General features: G+C 45.5%; 2 protein-coding genes across 2 annotated transcripts in view; both read left to right on the top strand.

Annotated features, from left to right (window-relative positions):
• Window positions 1-1,198, top strand: part of LOC307126354 (meprin A subunit beta-like) — a gene marked incomplete at both ends in the record, with an annotated part of 38,613 nt that extends 37,415 nt beyond the window's left edge. Inside the window, 2 exons of the mRNA XM_079816820.1 lie at window positions 23-97; window positions 1,120-1,198. Of these exons, the coding sequence (XP_079672946.1) occupies window positions 23-97; window positions 1,120-1,198 (154 nt within the window). The remainder of the gene's footprint in view (window positions 1-22; window positions 98-1,119) is intronic.
• LOC307126928 (uncharacterized protein) overlaps window positions 1-26,858 on the top strand; it is a 597,805-nt gene that overhangs the window by 394,240 nt on the left and 176,707 nt on the right. The window lies entirely within an intron of this gene.

Raw genomic sequence — 26,858 nt, 5'->3', positions numbered from 1 at the left:
AGTATTTTTGTGTGTTTCTTAGAGCTCTTCCCACACCTCCGCCGATCTCAACAACTGCAGCAACTAGCGCTGCAGCTACACCAAGACCCAATGAGGGGTAAGACACCAACATTATTTTAAAGGGATAGTTCACCCAAAAAGGAAAATTAGCCCATGATTTACTCACCCTCAAGTCATCCTAGGTGTATATGACATTGTTCTTTCAGACTAATTAAATCAGAGTTATATTACAAAAGTCCAGGCTAATCCAAGCATTAGAATTAGATTAATTCGTAAGTGAAAACAAAACAAAAGATTCAAACCAAAATTATTAACTAACAGAACTGCCTCAAAAGAGTCATGTGTGTGTGAATCAGACTACACTGGTTGCACTGTGTTTTTGACTCGCTGATTTTTTGTGAAGTGATATATTGCATGCACATTATAAATGTAATTCTGTAAATGAGTATTTATCGATTACATTAATGCCGTTTATCTTCCCACCTCTCCTCTTTTAGCAAGTGTGAGGGCATATTTTGCAGCTCCAGTGGCAGGACAGCTTCCTCTCTGATCATCCTGATGCTTTGCTTTCTTTTGCTGGAGATTTAATCACCAAGAATCACCATTATCACTGCTCTATGTCTGAATACACAAGATTTACATCTGTCTGTGTCATTAATTATAGAAGATGCTTACATATAATCTACAATCAATGTTAATCTTAGCTTTAATCAGAATAATCATTTTGAGTTCTTATTGTAATCATAATGTACGATTCACACATTCCCTGTAGAGGTTAAGGGTAAATATTTACTATATTTCAGTCTTTTCAATGTAATAAATCACTGCATGAATAATATTGTTCACGGATGTAGGTTTGATTTTGATATTGTGGGGACATTATCCCTTCTTGTGTAGTGTATTTGATTAACTACACACACGGAGAGGTATATCTCAGCACCACATACTTATTAGTGAACACACACTAGCAGCTCATGTTGCTCACCAGCTCATGTATGTGAATCACTCGCTCTTCACTCCCCGTAACCATAGAAGTAAAACCAAGGTGGCTGTTATATGTTGGTGAATAAGGATGCTACACAAACTGTGAGTTAAGATCCGTGTATTGCTCTGTTCCAGAACTGACATGCACACGGTAGAACAACACTGTTACCTGTTAACATACCCAATTTCCCCACGAGGTGGAGCTGCTGCCTAAGCAGTACAACAGGATACCCTGTAACATCTCCCTTCCTGTAGTAAGATATCCAAACAATAAATGGCATTGTCAACAAACCTGAACTTCATTAAACTCTACCTGTTAACTCTGCAGTGAACACCCAGATGTAATAACAGGCTATTAAAATGAACCAAAAAAATGCTTTTTCACAATTAACAGTCTTCTTAATGTAGATGGTGATCGTTCTCTTACTTCATCTGATTGGTTGTGCAATGAGTTTCTCAAATTTTTCAGTGGAAAAATTGACAATGTTCGCACAAATATTTGTAGTTCCTCTAGGCCCACAGATCTTATAGTTAATACATAATTTTTTTCTGGCACTCCATTTACTTTATTACAATCTGACTTGCTCTGCCAGCAGGCCTCGTATGAAAGCTTCCACTTGCGTACTTGATCCCATGCCTTGTAGCCTATTTAAATCTTGCTTTGGTCCTTTATGTCCCTCAGTTCTTGCTATAATAAATGGCTCTTTGTCAACTGGTGTGGTGCCAGCAGCACTTAAAACGGCAGTGGCTCAGTGGTTCATGTAGATTGTCTACAAACTGGAAGGTTGGTGGTTCGATCCCCAGTTCCACCTGACCAAATGCCGAGGTGTCCATGAGCAAGACACCTAACCCCATCTGCTCCCGACGAGCTGGATGGCGCCTTGCATGGCTGACACCGCCGTCGGTGTGTGAATGAGTGTATGAATGGGTGAATGTGAGGCAAATGTAAAGCGCTTTGGTTGGCCGTAGGTCTGTTAAAAGCGCTTTATAAATGCAGTCCATTTACTATTTAAAACTGCTGCTGTCACTCTCGTTTTAAAAAAGCAAAACTCTGATGTGAACATTCTTTCAAATTATCGCCCGATCTCAAATCGTCCATACCTGGCTAAAATCTTAGAGGGTGTGGTTGCGGCCCAATTGAACAAATATTTAATTGACAATAATTTATTTGAGCCCCATCAATTGTGGTTTTGGAAATTGCACAGCACTGAGACTGCGTTGTAACTAATTACGTGCTAATACCTTCCGACTCTGGTTCCCTGTCACTTCTCATTCTCTTGGATCTTAGTTCAGCCTTTGATACTATTGATTACTTAATCGTCTTGAAAATCTATTTGGTTTGTCCGAGACCGTGCTTGGATGGTTCAGGTCTTACTTTACTGACCGCAGTCAATTTGTTTTCATGGGTGGTCATAGGTCCAAGGTTGGTTCTGTTCATACTGGTGTCCCACAGGGGTCAGTATTGGGTCGCTTACTTTTTAATATGTACACTTACCCACTTGGTCAATTACTAAGATCTCTTGACCTTAACTATCACTTTTATGCTGATGATATACGTAGATTTAAATCCATTCAAGACCAAGTCAACATGTGGACATTGTGCATCTTCCGAAATGTATCACTGAGATCAAGATTTGGGTGTCTAATAATTTTCTGTCTTTAAATAGCTCTAAAACGGAAGTTATGCTCCTCCTATTTGATACCACGCTGTCATTCGAGCCTTTTGTGCAGAATACGGTAAAGACATCCTTCTTTCATCTCAGAAATATAGCACGTCTACGTCCCATGTTGTCGTTCTCAGTTGCTGAGAGGTTGATAAACTCTTTTGTCTTTTCGCGTGTTGACTACTGTAATGGTCTTCTAGCTGGAGTATCTAAATCCTCAATTGACAAACTTACTAAATTCAGCTAATAGAGTTCTGTCTGGATTTTTTAAAATGCTTATGTTAGCATATAAGGCTTTGCACAATCTGGCTCCACAGTACTTGACTGATCTACTAACACCTTGCACTCCATGTCGTAATCTGCGTTCTTCTCAGAGTGGTCTCTTGGTTGTTCCCAAGACACGGCTTCGTTCCAGGGGCAATATAGCATTTTCTTCCTATGCTCCTAAGCTTTGGAATTCTCTCCCGGCCGATATCAGGGAAGCAAATACTTTTGTAACTTTTAAATCTCTTCTTAAAAAATTCTATTTTAGGATAGCTTTTATTAGCACATAAAAGCACATGCATTTATTAGCACATGCTGAGAACCAAGATGGCGGCCGTGAGGCTTGCCACAGTACATGCAGTGTTCCTGTCTGTCTTTTTAATATCTGCGTTATTTGTTTGTGAAGTGTCGTGCTTAATACAGTATACTCGATCAGAGCTCTTAAACCTCAGATACACTTCTCACAGTGATCTGGGTTTATCTACGTCCTTGCTGGAGAAATTACGGGAATTAAACATATCAAGCCATTCAACATCATGGCTGCCGATCAAAAAAAGACGCCGCTCAGGAACCTTTGCCAGGTTCAGGAGACGCCCTTATCGGCCACCACTCCCAGCCCTTTTGCTGTCAAACGTCAGATCCTTACGGCATAAAATGGACGAACTCCAACTTATGTTACAAAACAACAAAGACTACAGTGACTGCTCTGCCATCTGCCTGACAGAGACCTGGCTGGATCAATCTGTACCGGACCAAGCGGTAACACTTCCAGGTTTCACATTATTCCGTGCCGATAGATCACCCAAATTATCGCGCAAGTCTAAAGGTGGTGGTATTTGCATTATGATCAATGAACGCTGGTGTACAAATTCTACAGAACTCACCCATGTATGCTCACCTCACCTAGAATACCTCACTGTCAAATGCAGACCATCATTTCTCCCACGGGAGTTCACGTCAGTAATCATGATCTGTGTGTATATTCCACCTGAGGCTAACGCTATTAGCACCATAGCCGAGTTAGCCAACTACGTCTCCTCAGTGGAAAATGTACACTCGGACGCGGCAGTCATTGTCCTCGGGGACTTTAACCAGACTAATCTGTCATCTGAGCTCCCCGACTACCATCAGCAGGTAACTTGCCCTAGCAGAGGGACAAACACGCTGGACCACTGCTACATTACCATCAAAGACGCTTACCGTGCTTTCCCGAGGGCTCCGCTGGGCAGGTCCGATCACGCAATGCTGCTGCTAATTCCACAATACAGACAAAAAGTTAAATCCTCCAAGTCACCAACGAAATTTGTCCGGTGCTGGTCCCCTGAGGCCATTGAGAAACTTCGTGGCTGCTTCGCGTGCACAGACTGGGAAGTTTTCCATGCTGCAGGTGATCTCCATGACGTCACCGAAGTAACTACGTCATACGTCAGCTACTGCGTGGACCTGTGCATACCACTCAAGAAAATCAAACACTACAAAAACAACAAACCGTGGTTCAACAAGGACATTAAACAGCTAAGAAAGGAGAAAAATGCAGCTCATCTATCAGGAAACAAAGAACAATATATGGCTGCCAAATACAAACTGAGATCTGCAATAAGAAGAGCCAAATCCAACTATGCAACTAAACTAGAAGAACAAATCGCCACTAATGATACACATCTCATCTGGAAAAAACTCCAAAATATGACTAATTACAAAAAAAAAACAGCTCCCATACCTGATGACGATAATCAGCTTTCTGAAAGACTTAATTCCTTTTATGGGAGGTTTGAGCAGGCACCGGCTACACCACCATCAACCACCGACCCCCTCCACCACCCCCCTTATATCATTTATGAGGAGGAGGTGAGGAGCACCTTTAGGGGACTTAAGAGGAATAAAGCCCCCGGCCCAGACAACATCAGCCCCACCGTTCTTTACCACTGTGCTGCAGAACTGGCTGGAGTCTTCACCAGCATTTTCAATAACTCCCTCTGTGAAAACTCAGTACCCAAGTGCTTTAAAGAATCCATTATCATCCCGGTTCCCAAGACCAAGACCATCTCTTGCCTCAATGATTACAGACATATTGCCTTGACATCAGCAGTCATGAAATCATTTGAGCGCATCATACTCAAACACCTAAAAAGCGTCACCACCCCCCTAATGGACCCCTTCCAATTTGCATACAGAGCCAACAGGTCAGCTGAGGATACCGTCAACTTGGCAATACATCACATACTGAACCACCTTGAGTCCGCAAACACATATGCCCGCATCCTGTTTATGGATTTCAGTTCTGCATTCAATACAATAAACCCTGCCAAACTGTTTAATATATTACTGGACATGAATATCGACCCATGCATCTGTCACTGGATTCACAGTTTTCTCTGTAATAGGCAACAGAAGGTAAAGATTAAAAATAATACATCCTCCCCTCTGTTCCTCAGCACAGGCGCACCACAAGGCTGTGTTCTCTCACCCTGGCTATTTTCTCTCTACACAAACCACCTTACATCACACCACAATTCTGTCAGCCTATACAAATATGCGGACGATACAACTATCGTAGGATTCATTACCAACAACCAAGAAACTGAATACCGCGCACAGATCAATCAAACAGTGACCTGGTGCATAGACCATGATCTCTTACTCAACACATCAAAAACAAAATAACTCATCATTGACCTAAGACATCGGCCATCCCCCAAAACTCCTGTGCTCATTGACGGTGAACCTATCTCCATCACTGACACATTCAAATTCCTTGGAATCCATATCAGCAATAACCTCAAATGGAAAATCAATTCAGATCATATCTAAAAAAAAGCCCAGCAAAGACTTTTCCATCTCCGACAGCTTAAGAGGTTTAGAGTAAGGTTTCATCTCCTGCTCCGCTTCTACACGGCCATCGTTGAGAGCATCCTCACCACATCCATCACAGTTTGGTTTGGCAGTCTAGACACACTTTCCCAGAAAAAATTAATTATCAACAGAGCATCCAAAGTTATTGGTTCACCTCTACCATCACTTGAATCACTCTACCACAAACGGACACTACGCAGAGCCCACAAGATAATTTCAGACATCAACCACCCAGCACACTACGCCTTCCAGTTACTGCCCTCTAGAAGGCGTTACAGGACAATCGCCGCCAGAACAACTCGCTTTAAAAACAGTTTCATCCCCAGAGCAATAAGCATACTGAACTCTGAACACTGAGTACTGTGGAGTAGGCATGACCACCCTATTTGTTACTGTTTAATGTAATGTTGGAACCTGTACATAGAGCTGTACTGAAAACAAATTCCACCAGCCTGGCTGTGTGGTCATTAAATAAAGAATAAGAATAATAAGAATAAGAATAAGAATAAGAATTTGAATATTAATTTTATTTGTTGTATTTATAGTGTGTTGTTTTCTCTGTTTTATGTAAGCTTGTAAAGCTACTTTTAAAAGCGCTATATAAAATAAACTTAAAGGTTTTTATCCATCCCGAGGCTTAATTAGCCTGCCACTATGTATGTCAGGCCCTGCTCCTCTCAGTGTGGCATGCAAATGGCCCTCCCCATGACTGGTGCCTGTCTCTTCACTGCTGTGATCAGTGTCTTGATCTCCTTCATGGCTGTGTCGTGCTTTGGCAGCCAGTGCCACTGTACATCCTTATCCGAGGTTCGCAGACCTCTGATAAGTGCGGCATGAACTTGGATAGGTAGTTCACAAACCCCACAAAACGCTGCACGTCTTTAGTGTCTGTGGAGTTGGGAATGTCCAGAACTGCTCTGACCTTCTCAGGGTCAGCTTTGAGGGCCTCGGCTGAGAGGACGTGGCCGTGAAAGCGGACCTCCTTAAATTGCAGCTTCTTCAGACTCAGCCTCAATTTAACTTTCCTCCATCTGTCCATCAGTGCGGTGAGGTTAGCGTCATCGTCTCGGGTGGCTTCCTCCTCAGTGTCGCCACAGCCCACTATTAGGATGTCGTCTGCTATAGGCGCAATTCTTTTCAAGCCCACCGGGAGCTTGTGCTGCTTCCTCTGATACAGCTCTGGCGCAACCGACACACCGAAAGGGAGTTTCAGCCAGCGTTTTCTGCCCCACAGCGTCCAAAATGTAGTCATCAGGCTGCTCTCCTTATCCAGGCGGCACTGTAGAAACGCATCCCGTTTGTCCACCAGCGTGTGTCATGTACGTGCTTTTGGCAGTTTGTACAGCACATCATCTAAGGTGGGCATAAGGTAAAGGGACCGCTTGAGAGCTCGGTTCAGGGGTCTGGGGTCAATACAGAGCCTACATTTCTCTGGCTTCTTTACTATGACCAGGTTACTTATCCAGTCAGTGGGTTGTGTGACTGTGACTAAGTGCCCATCCCTTTCATACTGATCCAACTGCGCTTTAACAGCTGCCTTGAGGGCCACTGGTACATTTCTGGGAGAGCACTGCACAGGGGCCACAGTGCTGTTCAGCTCAAAGTGGAGGTCGCCAGGCAGAGAGTCAATGAGGCCACTGTAGACATCATGCTGTACGTGCTGATTAAGTTCTCTTTAGTCAGCATGCATAACTTGCTGTGCTTTACACTACTACACTGCTCCTCAGGAATACGTATCAGACCGAGATCCTCGCATGTGGAACACAAAAGTACTAGCCTCTGGCCGGATTTCACAATTTCAAAGTCAAGTTTGTGGCTCTTGCCTCTAATGACAATCTAATCTTTCTTAATCTAATCTTTAATTCTTTCTCATTTAGAGCAAACATCTTGTCAAATAAGCAGTTCAAAGCATAAACATATTTAACCTTAATTACTTGGCAAATATATATTCAGTTCATACAGGTGACCTGAAACCTCACAGGAACTTTTACAAGCCGGCCACTCCTGGTAGTTGTGGTACTGCTTTTATGTATGTGGATGCCGTCTTTTCTTTGTTGATTATATGTCCAAGTTCCCTAAAGTCAGGGATGGGCAGTATTTCAGATACATGTATTTAAAATGTGAGATGGTGGTCCAGTGGGTTAAACCATGGAACTGATACACAGAAGGTTGCTGGTTCAATCCCAGTGGTCAACACCAGTGTGTCATTGAGCAAGGCACTTTACTCCATGTTGCTCTAGGGGGATTGTCCCTGTAATAAGGGCACTGTAAGTCGCTTTGGATAAAAGCGTCTGCCAAATGCATAAATGTAAATTTGAAATACAAAATACAATTTTGTATTTTAAAGCCTTTGGAAAAAAATCAAATGTAATTTGTATTTAAATACATTTAAGATGAGTATTTTTGTATTTTCAAAATACTCAAAAAACTTTGAGCCAGTCAACCTCTTTATCAGGTGCTGTTTTCATGGACATTCATGCAACATTCATGCACAACTTTTCCGGAATAAGGATGTCATGGTAATTTCTACTTGTTGATCAAAGTAGCTTGTCAAATGTGTTTGAAGCATTCTGCATGTTTGGGATGGGTGATATCATATGACAATACATATCATAGATTTGTAGCGATGATATCAATTGTGAATCGATGTAACTTTTTATAAATCGTTTAAATAGATACGCCTATCGGGGTAAGCACATATATCTGTGCAGCTTTTAGTGGGAAGGAATGATTGGAATGTTGGAGTGGAAAAAGAAGCAAGGGCGAATGAGTTATTGGGTGTGATGTGATTTGTGTTATTATAACTGCCGCAAAAGGAAATTCAAATTCACAATTGCACATTGGCAGCACTGTTGGCAACACATTTTCAGGGGAAGTTGCACTATAACGTCATTACGTAATCGCAAGACAAAACTACGCCATTATGTAACTCATAGATATTATTTGAAATGCTAATTTAGATTTGTTTGTAAAATAAATTAAAGCAATGTGTTAGTTAATATGTACGGAGCCCCACACATGACGTGCAAGAAGTAAAAAAGGTTAATTGTGCGCAAAATTTACTAATTTGTTCCCTCGATTTGCTAAACCATCCACACGATTTACTCATTTGTTCCTTTGATTTATAAATCGTGTGCACAATTTAGCCTACTAGTTTTTTCCTGCATGTCATATGCAGGGCTCTGTAAATATGCTACCTAAATGATCTTCCGGTTATTACTGCGATTTCCACAGTGATCTTAAGGAATTATGAATGAACCGCTCGGCCTATTGAGCTAGCTTGTACGTGTGTTGTTTGGATTAGAGTCACTTTCCAGCAGTTGCTAAAAGTTGCCAAATAAATTAAAAAAATTGCAAAATTTGTTGCTAGGTGCTTTTAGAAAAAAAGTTGGCAACACTGGTTGAAGCCTTGTTTATACTTTCGCAATTCGCATGGCTCTACGCCGCGAACCTCCTTACTTTGTGCGCGCTCCTCAGTAAAGTTTATGCTTGACGTGCTCTCCGTTGTATAATTCTGTGAAACGACAGAGGGCGACTCTGAGTAATTGTTCTCCAAACCATCAAAAAGCAGCGATGAGAGGAAATAGTTTGCCGAATAATTTGTCAAACACTCATCTCGTGAGAAGTTTGTGAATAAATGGATTTCTTCACATATAAACTGATTGGGTTGTGGGCCATCATCACATTCACATACACTACTTAAACCCTAACCAAATAATCAAGTTGTAAGGATCGGTTTTGGTGCTAAGACAAAAGCTGAGAAACACACCCCAGCAATTGAACAATAAAAGTCACTAATCTTGAGAGAAGATCTCACAGAAACTGTGTGACAACACCCTGACAAACATTTCTCCCTCCTCCCCATTTTGCCCTCTCCTTGCCCTGTTTTCAAGTCACCAAATCCAGATATACCAGTGATGATGTATCTTGTAAATCTATTGTTTTATCCCTTTCATGTTTGATGTCTTTTTAAAGGTCACAGTGCGAATGGTAAAATGGTCTCAGTTTCACTGCAGTCACTAGTAGTATTAGAAAGATTGGAAAACTAATGAGAATTCAGTCCTCCTTTTGAGGAATTTCTTCAAAGATATCTGATCCACTCCCCCAAAACCAGGTGGGGGTGTTGCAAATATTTACAACCCTTTTGTTTTAGTTGAAGTATTTAAGGCTGGATAATCTAACTCTCTGGGGGAACATTCTGTAGTCAGAACCCCCCATGTGGTGCAAACTGCATGTATTGTGCCAGACATGATGACTCTTTTAAATTATTTTCATATTGCTTTGCAATTGTGTTTTATGTTTTTACGCTGATCAGTTGTGTACCATGGATTCTTGTTTACTTATTTACTTTTCCTGTCTGGCCAAAATAAATGTTAATCTTGATTTATCTTGTATGATTCTGAAATCATTATTCTAGTATGGATCGATGTATACTCCTTTATTACCGCAAAATCTAGGGTTATGATAGATCACACCGATGACGCCACGAATGAAGCATGGGGCGCAGCGTGCGCGATATTCCGATTCCTGACTATCGCTGGATTGGCAAGTTGCAGTTCGTAAATATTATTAAAATTACACTTTTTGTTGAGTGAGCATGTGTAACCACTTAAAGGTAAAATATTCACTCTGCATCCTCTGATGAATTACAGAAGTAACTATTTTGTGCCCGTGAGCGCGCGGTCCGGACGCGTCTGTCTCTCTGCGATATTGGGTCTCTCGATGAACGAATATGAAAACTAGGAAGATGCAAAGAAAATCAACGATCTAAATTAAATCGCAACTAATCGTAAGATCAGCTGATAAACTCTAAATGTAACACACTTTATGGAGTCACATAAAATTGGGGTCAAATAAAATTATTAATGGAGTCAGATTTAAAATGAGATATCAATTAATTAAGAGAACTTCACCGGAAGGCTGAAAAGGCTTACATGCAGAATTCCTTTTGACCAAGCCATTAGTATCCGGTTTTTGGGCTAAATGGATGGAAGTTTACAAAGTTAAACCCAGTAAACTTGAAATTGTGACTTGTTGTGACATTAGAACAAAACATATTAATTAATAGGCCCAGATAGATTTCAGCCTAATAGGGATACCTGCACTGAATCACCAATTTCACATGTATTTTGTGTATTTTCAAAATACTGTATTTGTATTTAAATAAATTTTTCTACACAGTATTTTGTATTTGTATTTTAAATACATTTCCATGTATTTATGCCATGTATATATATATTATATTATCTCTGCCTAAGGTAATGAAATTCAATCAGAAGAAACGACTGTCCTCTGGTGTGCTTTTGTGTGTTGCATCCCCTGGTGTTAGATGTGAAGTTTCTTAAGCATCTCTGATCTCATCGACTCTGGAATCAGGATCTTGTTAGATACCAGTAATAAACAGTGCATCCGGAAAGTATTCACAGCCCTTCACTTTTTCCACATCTTTTTACGTTATAGCCTTATTCCAAAATTGATTAAATTAATTATTTTTCTCAAAATTCTACAAACAATACCCCGTAACAACAACGTGAAAGAAGTCTGTTTGAAATCTTAGCAAATTTATTAAAAATAACATGTATGTACATAAGTATTCACAGTAGGGTGACCAAACATCCTGTTTTCCCAGGACATGTCCTGTTTTCAAGTCCTGTCCTGGCCCTAATATAACAATTTTCTATCCATACAGAGGGAGCATACTTTAAATGTATTGAAATTAGGAATCTTTGAGTAAACTTTGAGTATCATTTGAGTATCTCATTCAAGGGCCGAGTGTCCTGGTTCCCTTTCAGTCGGTCACATTCGGCGTACGTCGGAACTGACCGACGAATTGGGATCTGTTTTCAGAGACCGATCTACTTCGAGTGATTAAAAACGAGCCAATGGGCATTGGCATGCGGTTCACGCATTCCACGCACGCCCCGCTGCGCGGGTATAAATACGGAAGTGGAATACAGCATCATTGCTTTTTAACTTCAGACCCGAATGGTTTGCTGTATCAAGCTGTTTCTACGAAGAGTGTTTAGACGAGTCTCGAGGAGGATCGCTCTCTTACCTGGGTGCTGGTGTGACGGCGCGAATGAGTGAGTGGCCGCTGCAACATACACTTGTTCCTGTGTTGGTTGGCTGGGCGTTTCCATTCTTTGAGTGCTCACACGCAGGCTTGCAATCGGACTGCTGTGAGCCGCGGCCATCTCCCTGAGTGCTTCAGCACTTCTAAAAGAGCATTTCCTTCTAAAAGAGTAACACAGTTTGACCCTGCATCTTTTTCAAGATGACATTTAAACCTTGTGTTTCTGGATGCGGTTGTTTCCTGTCCTCATTTGACGGCCACGATCTCTCTCACATATAAACATGTGAGATTGCTTTTGTGGGTGATGCATGCTCTCTCAGGAGAGCATGGTCACGTCGGTGCGTTGTTCGTCTCACCTTTCTGAAAAAAAAATAATAATAATTTAGCAGTGTGGAACTATTTGGTGTCAAAATATGGAACACCAAAAGGGCCATAACCTGTATACATTTTTCCCCTCTCTCACTACCCTCTGTCCTGCATGCACGAGGGTAGTCCCGACTCAGGGTTTATGCAGGAACTGCGTGCGGTGATGGACCTCACTCTCCGGGTGACGGAAGTCACTGCACGCTCCCTGGGTCAGGCGATGTCCACATTAGTGGTCCAGGAACCTGGGACTAACTTGGCAGATATGCGTGAGCCCGACAAAGTTCGGTTCCTCAATGCCCCTGTCTGTCAGGCTGGCCGCTTCGGCGACGCCGTCGAGAAGTCGCCCAGCAGTTCTTGGTGGCCCAGAAGCGGATGGAGGGGGTTTAAAACAAAACAAAAACATCCTGGCCTGACGACCAGCTGCTGCCTCCACCCAGTCGTCGGCTGCAGCGCCTCCTTCTGCTTGTCGCAGAGGGTGCCCCCCTGCGTCTGCTTCCGCCCCTGCGTCTGCCAAGCAGCGGCCTCCACCCGGGTAGCAGGTGGCGCAGGGGACGCGCCCAACCCGTCCAGGGTCCCGCAAGTCCGCTAGCAAGCACAAGGGCAAGCGGCCCTGGAACGGGCAGCCCAGCGAGATGGGGAACTGCTCAGGGAGACGGTGTCTGCACCCCTCCCTCCCCCGGGGGGAGAATATTTTTCGGTTTCGGTCCTGCCGCTGGCTCTCCGGAGTCCAGCGGTACCCACATTCTCAGAGCAGTTTCCTCCCTCCCTGGGCCCCGAAAGGGTCAGGTTGGCAGTGTGCGACGCCCCCGGGCCTTGCCACTCCTTTCCTCCCCTCTCCCCCTCAACAGGGGGCAGCACTGTGGGCACCGAGGACGCACCCGGGTCTTCTCACCCATACTCTGCCCCACCTGGAGTACTCAGCCAACACTCCGGGCCGCCTCCGGGCCTCCCGAGTCGGGTCTGCGTACTCCACCTTGTATATCTCCATCCATTAGCCCAAAAACCGAAAACTAATGACGTGGTCAAAAGGAATTCTGCGTGTAAGCCTTTTCAGCCTTTCGGTGAAGTTCTTTTAATTTATTGATATCTCATTTTAAATCTGACTCCATTAATAATTTTATCTGACTCCAATTCTAAGTGACTCCATAAAGTGTGCTACATTTAGAGTTTATCAGCTGATTTTACGATTAGTTGCGATTTAATTTAGATAGTTGATTTTCTTTATATCTTCCTAGTTTTTATATTCGTTCATCGAGAGACCCTAAATCGCATAGAGACAGACGCATCCGGACATTGCGCGCTCACGGACACAAAATGTTTACTTCTGTAATTAGTCAGAGGGTGCAGGGTGAATATTTTACCTTTAAGTGGTTGCACATGCTCACTCAACAAAAAGTGTAATTTTAGTAATATTCACGGACTACAACGTGCTAACCCAGCGATAGTCAGAAATCGGAATATCGCGTACGCTGCGCTCCATGCTTCAGTCGTACCGTCATCGGTGTGATCTATCATAACCCTAGATTTTGCGGTAATAAAGGAGTAAACATCGATCCATACTAGAATAACGATTTCGGAACCATACAAGAGAAATCAAGGTTAACATTTATTTTGGCCAGACAGGAAAAGTAAATACGTAAGCAAGAATCCATGGTACACAACTGATCAGCGTAAAAACATAAAACACAATTGCAAAGCAATATGAAAATAATTTAAAAGAGTCATCATGTCTGGCACATCTACATGCAGTTTGCACGGGGGGTCTGATTGCAGAATATTCCCCCAGAGTGTTAGAACATCCAGCCTTAAATACTCCAACCAGAACAAAAGGGCTGTAAATATTTGCAACACCCCCACCTGGTTTTGGGGGAGTGGATCAGATATCTTTGAAGAGACTACTCAAAGGAGAACTGAATTCTCATTAGTTTTCCAATCTTTCTAATACTACCAGTGACTGCAGTGAAACTGAGACCATTTTACCATTCACACTGAGACCTTTAAAAAGACATCAAACATGAAAAGGATAAAACAATAAATTTACAAATAACATCATCACTGATATATCTGCATTTGGTGACTTGAAACCAGGACAAGGAGAGGGCAAAATGGGGAGGGGGGAGGAATGTTTGTCAAGGTGTTGTCACAGTTTCTGTGAGATCTTTTCCTCAAGATTAGTGACTTTTTGTCTTAGCACCAAAACCGACTCTTACAACCTCGCTGCCCCACCCCGGGTACGTCTGTGGTGCCGTTGGTCCCGCTTGTTCAGTCCCTGGGGGCCTGGCTAGGTCTCCCCGGACGGTCTCGCTGGCTCAACCGTACCATCAGACTTGGCTACGCGATTCAGTTCGCTCGCCGGCCTCCCAAGTACAGGGCCTCTTCACCACCGTGTGGAGCAGCGATGTCCATGTCTTGCGGTCAGAGATCGATGTCCTGCTGGCGAAGGACACGGTCAAGCCAGTTCCTCCAGCCGATATTAAGTCAGGGTTCTACAGGCCCTACTTCATTGTACCCAAGAAAGGTGGTGGGTTAAGGCCAATCTGGGACCTGCGCATTCTGAATCGGGCCCTGCACAAGCTCCCGTTCAGAATGTTAGTGCAGAAACGCATTCCCGAATGCATCTGTCCCCGAGATTGGTTTAAGACATAAAATCACAGTAAATTAAAAGCTATAGAGAAAAAGTAGGTTTTAAGAGAAGATTTAGAAGTGGTTACAGACTGAGCCGATCTGATATAATCCGGAAGGCTATTCCATAGCCTAGGGCCGGCAATAGCAAAGGCTCTGTCTCCTCTGTGTTTTAATCAAGATCTGGGGACAGTCTCAGATAAAAGTCTCTTATCACCAGACCTCAAATTTCGTGTGGGATTATGTGGACAGAGTAGCTCAGACAAATAGCTCGGTGCCAGGTTATTTAAAGGGGCTATATGCGTTTTTCTGAAATTTAAACTCGCGACTGACACCTGTGGCCAAAAAATAGAACTGCTCTCATTTTCTGCTCGCTCTCGCAGCGGTGGTGACGTCACATCCGCAGACAGCGCGGGAAAAGACGACCCGCCAGAAAATAGGAAAAATAGGATACAGGCTTATAGGTGCACCCACTGTGAGCGGACAAGGTGTCAGTATGCTCATCAGGAGATGTTTGAGTTATAAATGGTAAAATAAAAAGGCTATTGTTACGTTTATTTTGGGGAAAAAGTTGCATATAGCCCCTTTAATGATTTGAAGACAAAGAGTAGAATTTTAAAATCAATTCTGAGATGCACAGGTAACCAATGTAGTGATTTTAGAATTGGAGTTACGTGATCAAATTTACGCTTTCTTTTGAGGAACTTTGCTGTGGCATTCTGTACTAATTGAGGTCGAGCAATAGAATTTTTGGACATACCAAAGTACAGAGAATTGCAGTAGTCCAAACGAGTTGTAATGAGCGCATGGATAGCAATCTCTAAGGTTTTCTCAGTAAGAGAAGATCTAATCTTAGAGAGAAGACGTAGCTGGAAAAAACAAGAGCTGATCACAGCATTTATTTGTTTGTCAAATTTGAGGTTCTGATCCCAGAAAACACCTAGATTCTTAATGCAGGGTGAAGTAAATGGAGCAAGGTAGTCCAGGTCAATGCTTCTGTTCCCAGAGTCACCATGAGAGCCAAATACAATAACCTCTGTTTTTGATTCATTCAAAAATAAAAAAAATGAGAAAACCACAGTTTCACTTCATCTAGGCATGCAAAAAGAGATTTCAGAGTAGCATGTTCGTTGCGTTTTAAAGGTAGATAAATTTGGGTATCATCCGCATAGCAGTGAAATTATACACCATGCTTTCTGAATATGGAGCCCAGAGGAAGTAAATACAGGGAAAAAAGGATGGGTGCGAGAATTGAACCCTGCGGCACTCCACAAGAGAGTTGAGCAGGCGAGGAACAGAAATTACCCAATTTAACAGAGAAACTTCTGTTCGTTAAATACGACTTAAACCAGTTTAGGACAGTTCCCTGAATGCCCACAGAGCATTCTAGTCGTGAGAGGAGAATTTTATGGTCAACTGTATCAAAAGTCGAGGTTAGGTCTAACAATATTAGGATCACGGAGTCGCCGGAGTCAGTCGCTACTAGAATATCATTAGAAACCCGCAATAATGCTGACTCAGTGCTGTGCAGAGGCTTAAAACCAGACTGGAAAGTTTCAAAAATATCATTTGAGCTAAGGAAAGATTGAAGTTGAAGAAAAACAGTTTTCTCCAAAGCTTTGGTAATAAAAGGAAGTGTCGAGATAGGTCGAAAGGTATTCAAATCCTTATTGTCAAGTGAAGGTTTCTTAAGGAGAGGTGTAACTGTGGCTTGTTTAAGACTCTGAGTCCCGGAGCACAAGCATTTATTTATAAAGGACACCAAACATGGTCCAACCGAGTCAAAAACTGTTTTAAAATACGGGGAGGAAGAATGTCATGAGAGCAAAAGGAAGGTTTCAAATGTTCAATAATTTCTCTGAGAGACAAAAGAGAAACTTGATCAAAAACACTCCATATGGCTGAGGAACGACAGAGTTTACGTGGAACATTAGCAGACGGTTGTAACTGAGATCTTAGAGAGGTGATTTTATCACAGAAAAACCTACAGAAACCTTCACATAGTGACACAGAGGGATTTGAAATCACATTAACAGGAGGATTTAGAGCAGTATTTAACACAGAAAATAAAGCTTTAGAACTATGGTGATTTTTTGCAATTAAATGAGAAAAGTACTTAGATTTTGCAGATTTCATAGCTTTCTGAAAACAATCAAAGCAGTTCCCTTTCGAAAGGGAAGTTGCGCTGCGTCAGCTTGGCGCTACGGGGGGAACGCCTCCAGCGTGACAGGTGTCTGAAGCTACTATCGAATCACATCAATCCTATTGACTGGCGACAGCCCATGACGTCATCAATATGCGACCCGGAAGTATATAAGGGCGCCGTGCCAACACATACACATCTTTCTCGTCTTCAGGGACTGTCTGTTTGAAGTGCTATACGAGTTAAGGTAATACAAATTCATTATTTAATACACACAAGTGTGTATTTACTGCCTGGGATCAAGAGCATGCACAGTCAGTTCATTTGAAGTTGAATTTGTGTGTAAGTGTGAGCGGTTTTCAATCTGAGATCGCTCCACTCTAGTCTGGCTTTCTTCTTGAGGGAAGAGAGTTTGGCATCTGGGGCTGGATGATGCTGTCCCGCTCACGCTGAGGCTGAGCGCTGGCATGCATCATGGGTTCTCAGATGCAGCTCGCCGATCATCGCGAGAGGTTATATTCCTCTCGGGCGATCTGGCGGCTAGCGAGACTAATCAGCAAGTGCTCTTAGGGATGGCTGGTGAGAGTGGTATGATTCCTCTCAGCCACCCTGACCGTGTATGCTGAGCTGGTGAATGTTATGGAACACGCTGCAGGCAGGCTGCGGCTGCCATGTTGGCGCTTTAGAGGAGAGATCGCTCGTGATAGATTGCACGATCAATTTCTCCTTGGCCATAAACCATCAGCTCAGATGAGCCTTCCATTCCTTCCTGATCTTCTTACAGAGATCGAGGGGGCATGGAAGAATCCATATTCAACCTGATGTTCATCGACATCAGCGTTTTAACTTCGCTGATGTCGAGGGGATAGGGGAATATGGATATGTGTTGATGCTACCGACTGGCGAGGAAAAGTTTGCGAACTTTTCTCGCATTTTGTGGGCATCAACACTGAGAGCTCAAACTTTGCCATCTACCTTTCTAAATCACGTTGTGCTTTAATGGCAGGGCATACACGGCAGCAGGTCAGGCTGGTGCTGCTTTTCACACCATGGCGGTGTTTCAGGCGTACCAGGCAGACCTGCTGGGGGATCTCGATCAGGGGATTAACCCCTGATGCGGTAGTCGAACTGCGCCGCACCACAGGTCTAGGTCTAGAGATCCAGATCCGCGCCCAGGCAGGCGGGAGGGCCCGTCATGGCCCGAGGGCTGGAGACAGGGCCAGAGTACCAGTGTTGCTTTTCGTGCGCCCCCTCATAGGAGTAGGTCGCAGAAGAGGCCGGTCTCCCGTAGGAAGAGGGATCCCTCATAGTGTTTCTTCATAGAGCGTTTCTCCAGGCGCTTCTTACATCAGGCCTGGGACGGCCCGCCTTGGCTTGATCAGTGAGAGCGCCCCTTTCAGGCATGCAAGGGCGGTAGAACACCGCAGTCATATGAGAACCGTGTGGTGAGTCTTCGCTCTACACGCCGCAGGTGAGAGTGGTCTATTTTGTGTGATAACACTAAAATATGTATTTCTTACAGACCTTTGTTCCCTGTATAGAGTGTGGGTTTACGCAACCATTAGGAAGGAGGAGTTAACTGAAGTTTCCCCCTGTAGGTGGCTTATTTCAGCACCAGGAGCTGGGCTGTGGAGGTGAGCGTGTGTTGGCTTTCCCTTGGTGGTCAAGATATCACGAGGCAGGCCACCGCTCATGGTATCATATGTATGTAATTAGGGCCTCCTCTCATGGTGAGAGTGGTGTTTAGGCCGCCGCTCTTTTCTTTGAAATGTTTGCGGAGTACTAAGCTGAGTTTCTACCGCTTGGGTTTTTTTACTATGTGTCTTCGGTTTCCCTAAGCCACCGCAGGTTAGAGTAGTTTGTCTCTTTTAGAGTGTGTTTACTAGAGATTGACGCTGGAGCTTCAGTTGGGCATGTGGCCTAGGCTATGTGGATGAGGGAGGTGCGTTGCTGAGGCACTGTCACCTCTGGCTGTTCACTACGTGATTCTGAGCTCTTTGTACCATCCCTGTGTATGTCAGCCCCTCTCACTTGAGAGTAGTTTGGTCAAAGCAGCCAGTTTTTACTAAATGGCTGGCAGAGACGCTGGCTATTGTAGACTCGTTTACAGATTGTAGGCTTTACAAGCCTCCCTGAGGACGGGTCCCCATAGCAGTGCAATGGATAGTTATTAGTCAGCCAGTGGTCTAACTGTCAAGGGTTTCATAGCAGTCAGTTGTAAACTTGCTACCAGGTGGTAGGCCTCATCAGGCCTCCTTGGAGGCGAGTTCCTGAGTGGGATACTCGGGGAGCTAGCATGGCTTGCTATCAGGTAGTAGGCCTCATCAGGCCTCCTTGAGGCAGAGGGCCGATGTGTGACATCGGTATGGCTAGCCTGACTGGCTATCAGATGGTAGGCCTCATCAGGACTCAGTGAAGATGAGCCTCCGGGGTTTTCTTTGTTACTCTCACATTTTGCATGTTTGTTATCAGTTAGCAGGCCTCTCTAGGCCTCACTGGAGGAGTGCTCTGAGGCTCAGTCACTTGACAGTTAGCATGATAAAGTAAGTGCTAGCAGGTGGTAGGCCTCACTAGGCCTCCCTAGTAGGCTTGCTATCAGATAGTAGGCCTCGTCAGGCTTCTTTTTGAAGGTGAGCTCCCGGGGTAGGATACTCGGGCAGCTAGCATGACTTGCTATTGGGGTAGGCCTCACCAGGCCTCCTGGAGGGCAAGTATCGATGCAGGGCATCGGGAATAAATAGCCCGGTTGGCTATCAGGGTATAGGCCACAAACTAAGCCTCCCTGATGGTCGGCTGTTAGGTGGAAGGCCTCAGTCAGGCCTCCCGGGAGGCGAGTACCGATGTGTGGGCATCGGGAGTATTCTAGCTTGGCAGGCTATTCAGGTGGTAGGCCTTATCAGGCCTCCCTGAAGGCAGGTACCGATGTTTTGGCATCAAGGTAGAGCTAGCCTAGCTGGCTATCAGGTTGTAAAGAGCCATTACGCTCCCCTGAGGGTCGGCTGTCAAGTGGAAGGCCTCAATAGGCCTCTTGAACAAGGCACATTATCAGTTGGAAGGCCTCGACCAGGCCTCACTGGAGGAAGTACCGATGGTCACATCGGGACAACTAGCCTGCCGGCTAGCAGGTTGCAGGCCTCATCAGGCCTCCCTGAAGGCCTGTTGTAGTTGGAAGGCCTTAACCAGGTCTCTCTAAAGGCGCACGGCGTCCGGGTCTGCGGCCTAGCAGGTTATCAGGTGGAAGGCTTTACAAAAGCCTCCCTGAAGGTGAGTTTCCAGGTTGTGGTCACTAGAACAGTAGCATAAATTGCTATCTGACAGTAGGCCCGCACCGGGTTTACCCAGAGGCAGGTAGTAGGCCTCATTAGGCCTCCCTAAGGCGTTCCTGGGGCCCAGTCACTTGAGAAACAGTTAGCACGAGGCGCAAACAGGTAGCAGGCCTCTCCAGGCCTCCCTAAAGGCTGGCTATCAGGTAGTAGGCCTCAATAGGCCTCCCTTGAGGGCGAGTTCCTGAGTCAGGATGCTCGGCTAGCCTGCGTAGCGTGACTGTCAGGTAGTAGGCCTCCATTAGTCCTCCTTGAGAAAACAAGTTCAGTTTTCCAGCCTTGACAGACAGCTTCAACTGTTATCAGGTGGCCCACGGGACCTCCCTAGACGTAACCTCAGCAGTTAGCATGCTTCGCTGGCAGGTGGTAGGCCTCTCTAGGCCTCCCTGAAGGTGAGTTTGAACGCTCTGAAATTTGCTTTCAGGTAGTAGGCCTCACTAGGCCTCCCTGAGGGTGGATTCCCGAGCCAGGATGCTCGGGTTGCCAGCATGGCGTGCTGTTAGGTAGTAGGCCTCTATAGGCCTCCCTGGGGGACAAACCCGCTATCAGGTAGTAGGCCCACGGGGCCTCCTTGAAGGCGAAGTTCCCAAGTTAGGCACTTCTTGGTTACCAGTCCTCTGTGTTAGAACTGGTCATAGTTGGCCTACAGCTGGTGGTTACCCGCCAGGCAGGTTCAGCTGCTCCCCTCAATGAGGGTCGTCTATGAGCACTCAGCCGCCTGAGCCTGGTCAGACGGTCGCAGGCCTCTCGTGAGGCCTCCCTGTTAGATCAGTCCGTAGGCCCTTTCGGCCTCCCTACTGCTTAGAAACAGAAGCACCTGGTAGATCCTTGATTTTAGCAGACAGACTCCCCTCGCTAGCAAGGGTTGTAAAGCACTACGCTGAGTATTGCTCTCTTGGATAACCCGTCTCTGAGTTCCGGGCTAAGTAGGACTGCCAGTTTTTCAGTCCCTTAGTTTGGATGCCTCCTGGGCACCATCCAGGGGCTCAGTCTCTGAACAGACAGGGTGGGCTAAACCGAAGTGTCCATAACACTTAGGGCACCAGGTCAGGCCTCCCTGGTGGCACTCGGGAGAACTTGTTTCCCGAGTAGTGACTGGCCGGGGCTCCTTCGGGTCCCCTAGCCACATTCCCTTAAAGGGACCCCTTCTGTTGAAGTAGTGGTCCCGGGCCTTTGAGCAGTCTAGATAGAACCTCACGCAGTTGCGTTAAGGTTCCGTTTAGGTGCATAGCTTGGGCTATGACCGTAGGGAATGCTGTCACTGACAGCCCAGTGTGACCTGAGGGGGAGTTGCTCAGGTTTTTCAGTTGAATTTACTTGTGTTGACAGTTGTCACTGCCAATAGGCAGACACTCCCCTCAGCATGGCGGCGTTGGTATTTCGTTCCCCGTAGCGTCAAGCTGACGCAGTGCGAGTTCCCTTTCGAAAGGGAACGTCTCTGGTTACGTATGTAACCTCTGTTTCCTGAGAACAGGGAACGAACGCTGCGTCTCGTTGCCATGCTTCAGGGCCTATCTGCCATACAGTCCCTTCAGACGAGAAGATGTGTATGTGTTGGCACGGCGCCCTTATATACTTCCGGGTCGCATATTGATGACGTCATGGGCTGTCGCCGGTCAATAGGATTGATGTGATTCGATAGTAGCTTCAGACACCTGTCACGCTGGAGGCGTTCCCCCCGTAGCATCAAGCTGACGCAGCGTCTCGTTCCCTGTTCTCAGGGAACAGAGGTTAGATACGTAACCAGAGACGTTTCTGAGCATTTCATATGAGATTTGTAATTTGTCCCGTTTCCATTTTCGCTCAGCTCTTCTACAGGCTCGCCTCAAAGAGCGGATGTTATCATTGAGCCATGGTTCAGTTTTAAGTTTTGACTTCTTTGGTTTTAGAGGAGCAGTGGTATTTAAAACCTCAGCGCAAACAGTATTAAGCAGACCAAGATGTTGTTCAGCATCCAAGTCAGGTAAAGATGACTCCAGAGACATAGATAAATACACTTCGTTAAAGATGCTAGTGAAGTCATCCTGAAACTGGGGGGAAAAGGAACGCGCCCATTGTACAGTAGGAGTAATGTTAGATCTTGATGGAGGAAAAGGCATAGAAAATGTGAATATGATCTGAGATCAGAGTATCAAAAACCTGAGCATCAGTAATGGAAAAACCATGAGAAAGAACCAGGTCCAAAGTATGACCATGAGTATGCTGTCACGGCCAGCTCGTTCTCGACCGTTACATAAAGAGGATCACACATGCAAAATGAATAGTTTGACTTACAAGATTATTTATTAAGCACAAATAGTGATCCATTACAGAAATATAACAAAGTCTAGGGATTTAAACAATACAGGGGAAAAATAATAATCCAATTGGTGAGGAATGTTGAGAAATGATAACTAAAACAGACAACAACAAAGTGGAGCAAAATGACTTCTCTGGAGATGTTCCCCCAGAGGAGGTAGTGATGAGCAGGTGGATACAGCTTTTATATTCTCCGCCCATAAATTAATCAATTAAGTATGATTGTCTGCAGCCAATCACACCCTCAGAACACAATAGGAGACAGAGTCGTAACAATGCGTAGGATCTTTCACCCACTGAACCATGTTAAATGAATCCATGAGATTTAAAAAACTCCATTGTGCGAGGTTTTGCCTGACAGCACACATGAATATTAAAATCCCCTAGCAGAAGAATATTATTATAATTAGTTACACATTCACCCACAAAGGCAGTAAATTCATTTATAAAATCTTTCACTAGGTGAGGGGGCCGATAGACCAGCGCTAACAGAACAGGATCATCGCATTCCAATCTCAACAGCTGTACTTCAAAGCTACTGTAGATTGTAGATGGAACAGAACAACAGTAGCTACTGAAACTGTTTTTCAAAATTACCGCTAGCCCACCTCCGCGGCCAGAGGAGTGAGGAGAGTTAAAAAATGTGCAGCCTGTCGGAATCAAGTCAGAGAAAGGACTCAGATCAAGTTTCAGTGATGCACATAAAGTCCAAGTCGTGGGTAATAAAAAAGTCATTTAAAAGGAATGTCTTATTGACTAGCGACCGAGCATTAATCAGAGCCATCCTGGAAAAAGATGCAGAGTCAGAGATAGCGGGAGGAGACACTCTGTTCAAAGAGCGAAGATTTTGAAGCGTGACTCCACCGCGGCGAACACGGAGAGGAGGGTAGCAGGGGATCGTCCAAGGAGATTCCGGGAGAATCGGTCGAAGCCAGCGAGCAGGTGGATCGAACGAACGGCAAGCAGCACAGTGGCCACCGCCTAGATTACGCGTCATAGAGACGAAGCTGGAAGCGCGTCCAGCGTGCAGCACCATTTTCAGTTTGACAGCAACCCCTCCGCATTTTCCACGTCTCCTGCGGCGCTTTCTGCGGGGAGCATCATAAGGCCATTCGCGCAGATACTCTGGAATATCCCAGACTGAGTTTGGAAAGCATTATTGTGATCCAGCCACAGAGTTTCTTTGCTCTGGGTTATATGTGGCCACAAAAGAGTCCCGAATGTCCAGAAGTAACTGGCGATTGTAAGCCAGAAGTGAGTAGCAGTTTGACACAGATAGAAGCACATAGATTACATAAAATAGCAGAGACGTCAGACGGCATGTCACATACACAGGCACCATCATGACCCGTCCACTAACACTAACTGTCTGTCTCTATTCCAGACAGAGATTTCTGCTTGATTTTTCCTTGCTTGAAAGTTTGTGAGGTCACTTCGTGCCATTCACATCCCAGGTGCGCTGACCAGACAGCCAACGAGCTCTCTCGTCAGCCGACACCTCCGGGTGAGTGGCGACTCCACCCCCAGAGCGTCCAGCTGATATGGGACCACTTCGGAGCTGCGCAGGTAGACCTGTTCGTCTCTCCGGAGTCGACCCATTGCCAGTGGTACCATTCCCTGACCGGGGGTACCTTAGGCAAAGATGCACTGGCGCACAGCTGGCCCCGGGACCCACGCAAGTACACACTCCTCGCGACAGCCCCTCCCTGGCCGATCCCCCTAAGGAAGGACCTGCTTTCTCTATGGCACCCGCATCCAGACCTCTGGAATCTCCATGTCTGGTCCCTGGATGGGACGCAGAGGTTCTTGGTGGCCCGCCACAAGCAGTGGTAGACACCACTCAGATTGCTTCTCTTCAGTTAGAGCCCCCTCTATGAGGCGCTTCTACGCGCTGAAGTGGAACCTGTTCGGTGAGTGGTGCTCTTCCCACTGGGAAGACCCCCGAAGGTGTTCGATTAATGCTGTGCTTTCTTTTCTGCAGGATGGGTTGGAGCGAAGGCTGTCTCCCTCCACCCTCAAAGTGTACATCACAGCAATAGCCTTAAATAAACCAAAAATCCTACAAAAAAAAAAAGGGTAAGCACGACTTAATCGTCAGGTTCCTCAGTGGTGCGAGGAAACTGAGTCTTCCTCGCTCAACCTCGTTACCCTCTTGGGACTTAGCCCTGGTGCTCAGAGCACTGCAGGGTCCTCCATTTGAGCCTTTGCCGTCTGTTGAGCTAAAAATTCTGTCCATAAAGACAGTATTCCTGGCGGCATTGGCCTCAATCAAGAGGGTAGGGGACCTGCATGCACTTTCGGTCGACGAATCGTGCCTAGAATTCGGGCCGGCCAACTCTCACGTTGTCCTGAGACCCCGGCCTGGATACATGCCCAAGGTTCCCACCACTCCCTTGGCGAACCTGCAAGGGCTGCCTTCGGAGGAGGCAGACCCAGCCCTAGCTTTATGTCCCGTCCGCGCTCTTTGCGCTTACGTTGACCGGACTCAAAGTTTCAGAACCTCACAGCAGCTCTTCATCTGTTACAGAGGCCAGCAGAAGGGAAAGGCTGTCTCCAAGCAGAGGTTAACCCACTGGATAGTGGATGCTATCGTCTTGGCTTACCAGTTCCAAGACGTGCCTTGCCCGTTCGGGTTGCGAGCACATTCCACAAGGAGTGTAGCTTCCTCCTGGGCGCTGGCTCGCGGCACCTCGCTGACAGATATATGTAGAGCTGCGGGCTGGGCGACACCTAACACGTTCACTAGATTCTATAGCCTCCGTGTAGAGCCGGTATCTTCCCGCATCCTCGCCCCCAGTGGCCAGTAGCGCTAAGTACCCATTCTAGTGTCGGCTTGCAACGCCACTCCCGCCCTCTGGGCATGATACGTGCGTCTATTTTGCTCCAGTTGAGTTCCCCGGAAATGGCTAACCCTTTGAGTTCCTCCGCCACCCCTTCGGTGTCAGACGTTGCGGCCGTCTGACGCCAGGCCTGCACCCATATGCTTGTGGAACATGTGTGTAGGCTGGGTTCCATATGTAGCGGTCCCCTCACGGCTACCCCATATGTGTATTCTCCACGGTACCAGCTACACTACTCGGCTAGCCCCGTGTCTTTCCCTTGACAGAGCTCGCTCTGTCGTCTCTGGATGTGTTCTTCCCCCCTGGGACCAGGTTGGATCCACCCCAGAGACTGCCATATGTTGCACTACCCTGATAGGTTAGTCCTTATAGGTTAGGCCTGAGTCACTCATCTCGGCTCCTCAGTTGAAAAGCAATGATGCGGTATTCCCCTTCCGTATTTATACCCGCACAGCGGGCCGGTGCGTGGAATGCGTGAACCGTTTTGTGGCCACCGTTTTTAATCACTCGAAGTAGATCGGTCTCTGAAAACAGATCCCAATTCGTCGGTCAGTTCCGACGTACATCTCCGTTCCCTCCTTCAGGGAACAAGGGTTACATACGTAACCGAGACGTTTTCGGTAATCAAAATATGGTCACCCTAATTCACAGCCTTTTCCATGACATTCAACATTGAACTCAGGTGCTCCTGTTTCCACTGATCATCCTTGAGATGTTTCTACAACTTGATTGAAGTCCACCTGTGGTAAGTTCAGTTGATTGGACATGATTTGGAAAGGCACACACCTGTCTATATAAGGTCACACAGTCAACAGTGCATTAGTGATGCAAAGTCCGATTCATTTCTGCGAACTGGTTCTTTACGACCTGACCTGAAATGTAAACGTCTATTTAAGATCAACATCATACATCTTGAGGAATACATTTACAATACAGTCACCTAAAGGATTATTAGGAACACCTGTTCAATTTCTTATTAATGCAATTATCTAATCAACCAATCACATGGCAGTTGCTTCAATGCATTTAGGGGTGTGGTCCTGGTCAAGACAATCTCCTGAACTCCAAACTGAATGTTAGAATGGGAAAGAAAGATCATTTAAGCAATTTTGAGCGTGGCATGGTTGTTGGTGCCATACGGGCCGGTCTGAGTATTTCACAATCTGCTCAGTTACTGGGATTTTCATGCACAACCATTTCTAGGGTTTACAAAGAATGGTGTGAAAAGGGAAAAACATCCAGTATGCGGCAGTCCTGTGGGCGAAAATGCCTTGATGATGCTAGAGGTCAGAGGAGAATGGGCCGACTGATTCAAGCTGATAGAAGAGCAACTTTGACTGAAATAACCACTCGTTACAACCAAGGTATGCAGCAAAGCATTTGTGAAGCTACAACACGCACAACCTTGAGGCGGATGGGCTACAACAG

The sequence above is a fragment of the Gobio gobio genome (genome assembly GCF_949357685.1).
Source record: "Gobio gobio genome assembly, chromosome: 5".
NCBI classification, from domain to species: domain Eukaryota; kingdom Metazoa; phylum Chordata; class Actinopteri; order Cypriniformes; family Gobionidae; genus Gobio; species Gobio gobio.
The sequence above is the reverse complement of the archived record's forward strand: the minus strand, read 5'-3'. Positions and strand labels throughout refer to the sequence as shown.